Source organism: Oreochromis aureus, linkage group 12 (genome assembly GCF_013358895.1).
Source record: "Oreochromis aureus strain Israel breed Guangdong linkage group 12, ZZ_aureus, whole genome shotgun sequence".
Lineage (NCBI taxonomy): Eukaryota > Metazoa > Chordata > Actinopteri > Cichliformes > Cichlidae > Oreochromis > Oreochromis aureus.
Window position 1 is genome coordinate 27,740,197 of NC_052953.1, and position 12,028 is coordinate 27,752,224.

Here is a 12,028-nt window from a genome sequence, read left to right on the forward strand (position 1 = left end):
AACCATCTTTAGATACGTATTATCATTTTCCTTTGACAGCAGGAGAACCGTCCTGTGTTTGGATCTTGGTATCATATGTTCTTTCACAAGACAACAATGTTATGATTGATTGATTTGATCATTTGCATAACTGTATCAGGGAGAAATCTGATCACTGACACCTAAAGAAGCATCTTCAGCTGTGAGAAATCTGGCCAAGATCTCAATGCCTGGCTTCAGTCTGGTTTACATGAAGACAGAACCTAAATCCGCCATGAAAAACTGTAATTGCAAATTGGTTCCTGTAGACAAAAGGTAGTCTGCTACAGTAAAGTATATTCTATACAGTATTTTTCAGACTATAAGGCGCACTTAAAATCCTTTAATTTTCTCAAAAATCGACAGTGCGCCTTATGTATGAATTCGAACCGCCATGCACCACATAAAATCGAACCGATTTTATGTGGTGCATGGCGCTGTCAAAAAAAGTTTTAGTACGACTTTGGTAAGCTACGAAGCCGCACCGCTTGATGGATTGTCGGAGCATTACAGCTACCATAGTCAGGAGCCTCGCTGAGTAATCTGGGTCCAAAACTCCGTCCTCTTCAGGTCCCAAAGTCAAACGAACACTGCAGCATCACTGAGAGTGAAAAACTGTCTAAATTCTTTCATCTTTAATAAAATGATCAGAGTTGCTGCTTTACCAGGTGTAACAATTAAGTAACAATTAAATAACATCCAGGCATCCATGAAAACAGAATTTATTAAATTTAACGGAGTTAGAAGTTAGCAGGAAGTTAGCTCGCTAGTTTCCACCTAAGCATGATATAGCGTGTTCTGACTGAGAGACTTCTGAAAAATTAAAACGTACAGCTCTGCTATCACTTCCAACATAAATGAAGACAGAAAACTAAACAGCAGTGACGTTTGTAGGGTTACTGAAGTTGGACTAGCTGGTATATAATGATGTGCTACGTGATCGCTAGCGACACAGCTATGTTAGCATAACATAAACAGTGAAGCTGGAGGATGAACGCTAACTTTTTTCCACTCGATAAAAGTCGCATAGCAGGATGCTGTAAATGGACCAAACTTCAGTCAGGAGAACAACTGACATAATTCATCCACAATACCAAGTTAGTCATTAATATACTGCAACAACATGGGAATAGAGCAGCTGCAAGAGAATTCAACATTAAGGAGTTAATGGTACGGAAGTGGAGGAAGCAAGAAGAATGAGTTGAGTAAAGTTTGACTTATCTAACTCTTTTGATTCGCTTAATGCGCCCTATAATCCAGTGCGCCTTATGGTCCGAAAAATACGGTAAATGAATTTATAAAGTGCCCCAAAACCTTTAGCTGAATCGCTTTTTTGTCCATAAACCTTGTATCGCTTTGTCCTCTGGTCAGCTCATGTGAATTCTGTGTACTTACATAGTAAAATCCATCTTCATCTATTTCACCAAAAACTGTGATGACATCACCGGCACAGAATGTCAGTTCAGTCTGTCAAAGAAGAAGAAGAAAAAAAAAAACAGCATTACGACATGTTTAGCCCGTCTCTGTCCGTCACAGCAAGCGAGCACTCTCCAAAACATCCAGTTCTAGGGCAGTGTCATGAGTTTGAAATGCTTTTGCTTCCTTCTCCAAATCACTGTGATGCATCTTAAACACTAGTGTCAATTCAGTCTCAGCACTCAGGACTGTTGCAACTGTTAATGCATCAAATGTTGTAACTTTGAAGACAGGATTGCAGCACACTGGGCACATCTCTTTTATGGGATTCTGGAGAACACATAAACCAAACAGCGCATGTGCACAATATGTAGGAGAGCGGTCGACACAAAAGACCAAACCAAGGAGGGGAGATGCTGGCTCAGGCAATGCATGTGAGGGGCTTTAATTCATGATCATCGAGGAGAGGACAGAGGGCCGTGGCCTGGCATCCGAAGCCCACCTCCTCTTTTGCACTCCAACAAACGGGTGGGGGGGAAGAAACACACACAGAGCAGACAATACCGTACCCTCCTAACCCTCACTCACCTCCTCATTCAGTCTGTTGCCTTCATACTGTGTCGGTGGCAGTGCCAATAGAAAGGTGAGAGTAAGTGAAATGGGGGGAGGGGCCGGAAAAAAAAAAAGACAGCACAAGCTAACACAGCGCTAACCGTAACTCCTCAGTTAACCTCACCTGTGCACATATTATCCATGATCCAATGTAAAGGAATAATTCCACTTTGTCTTAAAGAGTTTAACAAGAAGATTAATACAACTTCATCTGTCTGTTAAATAAGACCAGGGCGCCAGGTGAGCAGTGGTCTCCAGGGCTGAAATATGAAGCCAATCCACAAATAGGTAGTTTCACATTTTTTAATGGAAGAACAGTGGTTGAAGACCACAGGATGAGTAAAATTATGGCGACTGAACACGATGAACTTGCAAACTTGTTTCCATTTAAATGGCTGCTTCGAATACAGGCACCAGGTTTCACTTGCAGTCAGCTGACGTCTTGAAAAGCAACTCAGGCGCATCAATAAGGCAATAAAATGGCAATGAGACCGAGTCAGTCTGCTGTCAATTTCCCCCTGAATAGGGTGAAGCTGGCTAATGCATCCAATCTGTTTGTAATAATACGGCAATTAACTGTGATCTGCACCCAAAGAAACTCAAACTGAAATACACATAAACTAGGCAGCTGCTTTACGACTGAAAGGGGTTGTTGTTGGTGGGCGACCAGTTGGTTGCCACCAACTACTTGTGATCGGTTTCCAGCAGCAAAAAAATTAAATGCAATAACTAAACATATTAAGGGTTACAGTTCTGCATGATTAAGGGCTTATCTGCATCGACTGAACGCAGCTGTCTGTCAGGGATTACCTAAGCTAACTGAAGCCGAAGAAATGGACCTTTCATGCCTTTAACGCAATTATCTGACAAATAACAGCCTGCTACACAGTGAACTGGATATCCAAGGAATCTCTTCTTCATTTTTTTAGGAACCTGTTGAAAAGTTACCTCCGAAATTTAGCACCTCACCCTCTCATTCAAGTGTGGTTGTGAAGCTCCTAAAAGCCAAGATGGTGGTAAACCTAAACTCATGAGCATACTTAACGTAACCTAACATAACGTAATAAAGGTCAACACGGATTTGTTTTTAAACCAGAAATATTTGGATCCCTCCCTGCAGCCTCATGTCTGTTCATTTTTAACAGACAGACATGACGGTGGAATCAATCTTCTCATGCAACTCTTCAACACAGTGAGCGTCTCTCAAATTATCAAAATATTTCTTTAAATGCTAACCTTGGAAAAAAATACTAGCATTAATAGTAGAATATAATCTCTCATTGCCTGCATGACTCAAAATATTTGGTGCTTTTTCTGCTTTTACGCCTCTGTGACAAACAATGATTGAGACAAAGGGGAAAGCTGGAGCTGCGGGGGGACGGTACCTCGACGTCAACGTTAGGGGAGCTCTCTCGGGGGTCGTAGTCATACAGAGCCACCATTCTTCGCGTGGACATCGGATGCTGACGCCCGCTTCGCCTGTTTCTTTCTAAGAAGGAGAAAAGCAGAATACAGATAGAGAGACGAGAATAATCATTGGTAAGAATGTAAAAACGGAACTGGGTGTGATGACCAATGACCATACATAATGCTCGTGTAAGACCATGTGCTTTCAGTCTAAAGTGTGTCCATGTTAGAATGACAGAAAATATAATACATGTATTCAAAATCATTATCTCTGGAAAACCCCTTGAGACATACCATCTCATTTTCAAGAGGGGTACAAAAATTTAGCCCACAGATGAATAAAGATGGTGAGGAGTGAAAAACAAGCAGTAAAGATGAAGCGGAGAGCTTAAGAGCATCTCGCTGCACACAGACCTCTTTTGGACTTTCTGGACCTGCGATTTATTGAGCGGCCATCTTTGAAACGGTCACAGTTCACTTCACAGGAAAGCAGAAAAACATAATTAAGCGGGGAGAGTAGAGGAAAGGAGAAGCGAGTCAGTAAAAGACAGTCCAGTGTATCATTAAGTTGGCTAGATAGACACAAAGGTTATCAGGGCAAAAGGAAGAAGAAAAAAAGTCAGATGGTTGTTTAGGAGGAAAAGAAAAACATGTCTCACCTAACTTCTCCACAGGAGTGTTAAGTGGGAGGAAGCCCTGTTTAAGGAGCTGGTCCATCATTTCATCGTCTTCTGTTTGGATCTCGGAGACCATGTTACAGGGGATCAGACCCACTCGGTCTCGGATCTCTGCCCTGTAGAAACCATCCGTGTCTTTGTTCCCAAACACCTAAAAGAACAAGTATCAGAGTCAAAGGGCAGACACCATGAAACTGACAGAGTACGAGCGGACAGCTTATCCGGTCTTTAAGTCTGACGTCATTTGCCATGTCTGGGCCCAAAACTCCGCTGCCGGTCCCTAAGTGAAACGATTACTGCGGCACCACAGAGTTAAAAACTGTCTAAATTCTTTCATCTCTAATAAAATGATCAGTGTTGCTGCTCTACCACGTGTAACAATTAAGTTTAATATCCAGGCATCCATGAAAACCGAGGTTATTAAATTTAACAGTTAGAAGTTAGCAGGAAGTTAGCTCGCTAGTTTCCAACAAAATACAATATAATATGTTAAGACTGAGAGATTTCTGAAACAAATTCAAACATACAGCTCTGCTATCACTTTCGACATAAATGAAGACAGAAAACTAAACAGCAGTGACTTTTGTAAGGTTACTGAAGTTGGACTAGCTGGTATATAATGATGTCCTACGTAATCGCTAGCAAAACAGCTACGTTAGCATTACATTAGCACAGTGAAGCTGAAAGATGAACGCTAACTTTTTTCCACTCGATAAAAGTTAACGTGAGGGTTCCCGATGGTTAGGGACAAATGCAATTGCATGGCAGGATGCTATAAACGGACCAAACTTTAGTCAGGAGAACAAATGAGATAATCCATCCACAACACGAGGTTAGTCATTAATATACTGCTGCATTGCCTGGGCTGTAGTTACATCGTAAGGTTTTAAAAACTTAGCTTTAAATTCAATAGCAGTAATAAAAACCAAGAGAGGCCGACAGTGATCACTGACTGTTTTTAGGAGATTAAATAGAACAAGATACAAAGCCTTAAAATATGTTAAAAACACATCAGCCTTATTAAACGCAGAGTAGTTTGGACCCGGAAGCAGGATTCATCACATCATCACTTAAAGCCCGGATTGCTATTTGAAGGCAACAACATTTAAAGATGGGTGAATTTAATAAGAAAAAATTGGGGGGTATGAAGCTAAAGGATGACCGATATAGGATTTTTTAAAGACGCATACCAATATTTGGTGATTTTAAAATCCAATATACTGATAGATGCTGATCCTTTTTTCTTTCAGACAGCCTTCCTTGGTTGTTGTGTTGCCAAAGGGGAGTGCCCTCTGGTGGACAAACTATGCAACTTCATCACTCAACACATGGCTGAAGGGTGTTTCTCCCATTTCTTCATTGATTTTTTAATTTTCATTCATTAGCTGTTATAAATGCTGATATTGATAGATTAGCCATTAACTAATATCGGCCAATAATACTGCCCCACCATGTCTGTATGGTATGCAAGTATTTAAAGAGACAGTCTACCACCTTGATGATCTGGCCTTCCTTGAACGGCAGCTCCTCATCAGCAGCGTCGGGGTTAGGAGACATGGACAGGGGGTCATAGTCAAAGAGAGCCACAAACACACGGGTCATCTCCTCCGGCTCGGACTCCTCGTAGTAATCCGGGGAGCGCCGTCCCCGCCCGTGCCTGCGCCCACCATAGCCGTCTGAAACATAGAGGAGGCCTCTGCTGCTACTACCAGCCTTATACAGCCACGTTGGCTGTAGAGGCAATGAGAGCAGAAGATGTCTCTTTGTTAGAGCTGACAGGGGAGCGGGCGATGAGATGCATGTGTGAAAAAGGAGCCAGGGGTTTAATGCGATAAATACAATTTTACCTCGGTTATAATATTAACTAGGAAAACAATCAGGCCCTTTTTTTTAACGAAATGATCGTAACACACCGGGGTTCTTTGTTCACACATCTCTGCTTGCTGGCGTGTCAGTTACCAAACGTCACACAACAACACAACACAGGCAGGAAACGCGTGTCAGGCAGTTTTGGGAGGGTGCAAGGGAAGCTGAACGACTGTACACACCAGGAGGACACAAGTAACACTGCACTGTTGCTCATTGCTGTTTCACTGCCTTATCTCGCAGAGGCTGATTAGCATGCATGCTTTCACGGGTTCACACACAATGAGGAGGGCGTTCCCACAACAACACAGGTTAGGTAATGTCATGCTCTGAGGCCAGATCTGGAAACAATGCGCAGAGGAAAAGGGCAAAGGAGGCACGTTCACATGGGTGATAACACATCAAATGCCCCAGCAGCTCCTGGCAGCATAGATATCAGGGACAGTGAGGGGGAAAGGATGAACCTGATATCAGTTCCTCATGCTTCTCATGGATCACCATGTTAAATGTTACAATGGCAGATTGTAAGTCTTTATAATGGCTTGGAGATATTGCAACAACTTCCCCGCTAAGCAACTGAAATATGCCATTTGGGAGGTGTAAAATGTGCTTCAACAGTCAGAAGTAATGAATGTGCACCTGAGTGATACCGACAAAGCAGGAATGCATTAATTCATCCAGTAGTGTGTCTGTCTTTCTCACTGTACTGTAAACAGCTCATGCAAAAACGAACAAAAGGGGCTACAGTCTCATAAAGGCAGGGAGAGGGAAAAGAGGAGGTCGAGGAAAGAATAAGGTGGGAGGGGAAGGAAAAGAGGAAGGCATTGCTAAGTTGCAGCAGGTTGGAGAGTGGGCTGGACATGGAAGGTAGATGGGAAGACAGGGTAGGTGGGTTGGGGTTTCTTGGGGTTTAAGGCATTAGGAGTACATACAGGGAAGGGATTTTCATTCTCCAGCAACAGGAAAAAGTGGCCAGTCTTGTCTTCCCCCGTCAGCTTTTTTCAGCTAAGCTAAACTAAACCAAACAAAGCGGCTGTCCAGCACAGAACAAAGACCACCGTGACATCACTGCATGTGTTCAAACAACAGCGCTTGGGATTTTCTGGCATGGTCAAGGTTAATTGTCATCTTGGAGAGAAGCTGCACCACATACCATATTGATCCTCTGAGGACATAGATCGCCATATCCTGCGCCGAGCTACACTGCCATAGTAAACATCCTCCTTGACGGGTGAGAGGTTCCCCTCACTCCCCTCACTGTTACTGTCCATGGTGATCTCTACAGAAGACACCAATCACAACGGTCAGAGATCCCCCCTCACACACACTCTGCTCTACCCCATGGCCCATTCACTCATGCTGAGACACTAGGATGATGAGGTTACCCTGAGGTGGGGGTGGGTGGGTGGGTGGGGTTAGGGGTGCACAAGGCAACAGGTTTTCACTCTGGAGTCACTGGATGTAAAACAGCAATGCTTGCACTGTTTGCGAGGAGGTCGGATTGGCTCGGTTATGGAAACATGTTAACCCACAGTAAACACAGGGACAGTGGGGGCGTGTCTGAGGTGAACTTTCCTGCAAAACTGCATGTGAACATTTGGCAAATCCAGCTCATGAGGATGGACAGCTACAGGGTGTGCAAACACCACCACCCCCCTCAAAAAAAACAAAAAAAAACAACAACAAAAAAACACGGGGGGGTCTACATGGTTGTTTAAGCTCTATGGGAGAGATGTACAGCTCGGCTCATATGGGTAAGACATGGTATAAATCACAAGCACAAACATCAGTGGCCCTGCAGGTGGAGATCCTCATGTGGTGACCTCACTAACCAATGGATGGGATAGGTCGTCGCTGAGGGGGGGTGCCGATGTGAACCGGCCTCCTCCCTGAATGGTCCAGACGATCGGCGCTTCCATGTGACGGCGAGTTCCCAATGATCTTAGGAGTGAAAAACAACAGAGAAGAAGTTAGCCCTGCAAATCTACCTACAATCTGCAGGCAAGTAAACATTTAAAATAATATTTCAAAAAGAAATCCCACAATCCTGTTAAAACAACTAAAAACAAAAACATAAGAGCAAATGATGTGGTTTCCATTTGTCCTTAGGAAGGCAAAATAATAGGAAAAATAATAATAATGGTAAAGAAACCGAACGAACCATCAAAAGAAAAGTAAATCAAATCAACCCCCAACACAACAACATGGACAGGGGTTCAGGAAAGGTCAGATGTTAAGCTAAAGACCATTTGTTTGTTTTGTTTTGTTCTGTGCATGTCAGCACCTTGATGAGAAAAGGAAGCAAATGATGGCACAAAGAGACAGAAATCATGGTGAAAGAACAGAGAGAGCAAGAGTGGGAAGAGAACGAGTATGAGTTTGGAAAGCTGTGGTCAAATGAGCAAAAGATACTAACGCCTTTAGCCTGTGGCTTCGGATCACATCAGCTGAAACATTTAACGACGTGGAAAGTCGTGATGAAGAAGAATTTTAAGACAGAGATGAAGGCTTAAATGAATCCCAACAGGCTAAAAGTCTTGAATTGGCCTCCTTTTTTGTATGTGAAGTGATGGAAAGCAGGAGATGGTTGGAGCTCTAGAGGGTGAGACATGGAGAGCAACGTATGAAGTCTGCAGCTGGCAGAGAGAAGAAGGCACAGGCGGGGGGAGAGCAGAGGAGCAGCATGTCCCCATGCACTGCACAGAGACTTTCCTTTACATGGAGCCTTTCCCCTCAAAGACATGAGAAGTCAAAACTTTGTTAAATGGCCTTTAGGTAATTTGAAAGCTTTACTTTATAAAATCCACCTAACACTCGAAATATAAGCAAAGTAATTCACACAAAATAAAACATCAAATGAGACCAACCATGACCATGTGATAAACTGTCAAGAATGGAGGAAAACAGAAAGTCAAACGAAAGAAAGGGGGTTCTCTTAAAAAGAAAACAAAAAAAAATATCAAAAAAACAAACACACAACATTAAGAAAACAGAATGGCTGCAGCTTGCTGATGGAAAGTACATCAGAAAGTCTGAATCACACACCAGCGCCTGGTCCCGGTTGAGCCTGGACAAAGACTGGGCCCTAGCCTCCCTGTGGGGGCTGTAATAGACCCTGTCCAGCTCGTTCAGCCTGCCCTCGCTTAGGGCCCCTTCCCTGGAGTAGTTTCGCGGCCCAGCATCCCGACCGGGCCCAAAGTGCTCCCTGTTCCTAAAATCACCCGTGTGTACCGACTTGGCCGCGGTCACTGGGACATCGGAGAACTCCTCCTCCACGCTGCACTGCCGTGTGAGAGTCCTTTTACGGCCCATGGCCAGCGCCCGCCTCTCTACGGGGCCTTCACAGTGAATGATGCGCACAGGTCCTCGCATGGGGCTCCCGTGAGCGTAGTACCCTCGATGGCCTCGCCCTAGAGAGCCTTCTTCTTCGCTGCCGCAGTCTAAACCGCTGTCAGGGCTCTTGGTGTTCTGGCGGTTGGGTCGTCCCAAGCTGCGGTCGTCGGCGCTATAGCAGTACCGGCTGTCGGTGAAGCGAGGGGAAGAGCGTTGGCGTTGAAGGCGGGTGCTCTTGCTGGGGGTGAGATGGTTGCGCACGTGAGCGTCTTGGGGGTACATCCTCCGCTGAGTGTGTGGCGTTCCCGGTCGCCCCCCGTCTTCGAAGGACAGACGCTGACCCATGCTGTCCACGCTGTCCGACTCTTCCTCGGCCACCTCGGGGATGCTGTGGAGACGCTTGCTGCGGAGCGACTTCTGCTTCACCACCTCCCTCTGGAGGTCCCAGCAGTCTCTTTCCTCAGCTAAGTCCTGACGCTTGTAATATGCCTTCAGTCACGACCGAGGTTGGGGGTAGGGGGGGTTCAACGTCCCACAATTTCACAGTTCAGTTCGAGTCAGTTCAAGCAAACGGTTCAGTTTATATTTTTGCGAGGGAGGGGGGGTTTGTAAAGTTTTTCGAAGGTTTTAGAACAGGCAGGAAACAACACAGTGTGTGAATAGAACAAATGGGGGGGAAAGACAAAATAAAGACAGAATTAGTTATTTGTGGCTATGTGGTAAGACATGCAGTCTCATTCCGTGAGGAGGAAATGGCATGCTCTGAACAGGAATCTGTCAGCTTTAAGATGGAGCGGTAAATCGTAAAAAGTGGACACAGAGTTCAAACATGGAAAACATTTAAACGAAAGAAAGTATTGGACGCTGTGAGTGTTACAGGTGAGGGCGGTGGGAACATTTATGAGGATGAAATGAGTAGATGAAGTTTTTAAAAAGCCAAAAAAAGAAGAAAACAAAAGAACAATGCCGAGCTGAGTGGACGCACTCCTCCTGCGTATTCACAGTTGCTTTACAACATCTAAACATTTAAAGAGAATGAAAAATGTGCAGCAGAGATTTACACATAGATGTGATGACAGAAAGGAGATGAAGAACTGGTGTACAGACACCAGTATATACCCCTCATTAACACCCCATTGATGTACGGGTTTTACTGGACAAAATCAGCGGTATGCTAACCAAACCTGTAGTGATTTTCTGCTATCATACAAAGAAAAGATCAGCCAATACAGTACAGGTAGCTCTCGCTCTTATAATAATGCTTTTCTTTCATGATATCAAGTTCTCTTCCACACATCCCCACTGACAGACCAAATGAAGACGGGATCATGTGCCAACAATAACAATAACATTCAAATTAAACATTAGGACATGACAGACATAAACAAAAGTGGATATTTCCATTTAAGTACTCACTTAAATGAGATTCCCATGTGCACTTGATATGCCATGACCCTTTGATACAGTACAGTATATTAATAGTTGCATTTCAAGTTCACAGTCTTAACATTTTGACTTTCAACACTTGTAAAACTAGTCTGGTGCAGTAAATCGAGCATCCATATGCAATGCAAACCGTAAAAGAAAACACTGTTTTTTGGTGTTTTTTAAGTTTACACCCTTCCCTTCTCACATGCAACTTGTACAGGTTATGTATACACAGCCGTACCCATATGATCAGCCTGGGAAGAATAAAGCAGAGCTGGAGGGGCAGGGGTGGAGGAGCAGGTTAGGGTGGGGAGGCTGATTCGGCTAACGCAGCTAACAGGCACGGGAGATTAGCCAGGCAAAGCCAGGACGGGCCTGGTTGTAGAGCTTGTGAAAGATAGCGGGTATCTCCAGAGGTGGCAGAGCCCTTCTTCCCTATATCTTTATTTCTCCCCACCTTCCTGTGTCCTCCCTCCAGGCCACTGTAGAGTGAAGGCGTGCAGGTAAATATGTACCTTGAGAGTGTTGTGAGAGTTGATGCTGCGTCTGCGGCCTTCCTCCAGCTGCATCTCAGAGTAAAGATCCTCCTCGTCCTCCTCTAGGATGTCAGACAGGTCAGATCCTCGGCTGCTCTCTGTGTAGTACTCCTCACTGTGGCTGTAGTGGTGATGATGGTGCTGAGGGAAATGAATGAGAGAAAGCAAGCTGATTGTTTGGTAAGTAATAAAAGCTCTGAATTCAGGTCTTTTATTTTCAGCAACTGTGTGATGCTGTCAGCCTGAAACCTGCTGAATCTGTCCCTTTAAGAGTTAAGGAAGTTCTGAATGCAAGATGTATCTTATAAAGTGTCCAGATTATAAGCCTACAGTACAGATTATAATACACACATTAAGATGGGACTCAGTTTGATTTCAGACTGATTTGATTTGATCCAGCAAACCGATTCTCCTGACAGGCTGAGCACAGCTTGTGTTTTCTGTAAAGTACCTGTCTGCCTAACTCGGAGCCTCTAAGGAATTCATCCACCGAGGCGCCTCTCCTCCTGGCGTGAGGCGAGTCGTAGCCATCCTCCTCCTCATCAGAGTTGACAGGATGCAAAGCATTACCTCGCTCACTGAAGATATTCCTTTTCTCGACCTGACAGGGGAAAAGTCAAACTTTTAGATGGAAAAAGGAGAGAAGAATAAAGAAAGAAGAAAGACAAACAAGTTGCTTACTATCTTAGTATATTTTCACAAATCTAATGATTCCCTCCAAAGCACTGCTTGTTT

At 44.2% G+C, this 12,028-nt stretch overlaps 1 protein-coding gene across 3 annotated transcripts in view; it reads right to left on the minus strand.

Annotated features, from left to right (window-relative positions):
- The window catches only part of rimbp2 (RIMS binding protein 2), a 78,267-nt gene that overhangs the window by 6,085 nt on the left and 60,154 nt on the right, over positions 1 to 12,028 (minus strand). For 2 of the 3 annotated variants that reach the window (XM_039621024.1, XM_039621023.1), the window contains 7 exons: positions 11,745 to 11,894; positions 11,273 to 11,434; positions 7,829 to 7,937; positions 5,625 to 5,806; positions 4,113 to 4,281; positions 3,432 to 3,535; positions 1,414 to 1,485 (listed from right to left, as the gene is read on the minus strand). In XM_039621024.1, coding sequence (XP_039476958.1) covers positions 1,414 to 1,485; positions 3,432 to 3,535; positions 4,113 to 4,281; positions 5,625 to 5,806; positions 7,829 to 7,937; positions 11,273 to 11,434; positions 11,745 to 11,894 — 948 coding nt within the window. Of the gene's footprint in view, positions 1 to 1,413; positions 1,486 to 2,022; positions 2,050 to 3,431; positions 3,536 to 3,867; positions 3,931 to 4,112; positions 4,282 to 5,624; positions 5,807 to 7,149; positions 7,276 to 7,828; positions 7,938 to 11,272; positions 11,435 to 11,744; positions 11,895 to 12,028 lie in introns of all 3 variants that reach the window. The other variant, XM_039621022.1, reaches the window with a different exon arrangement.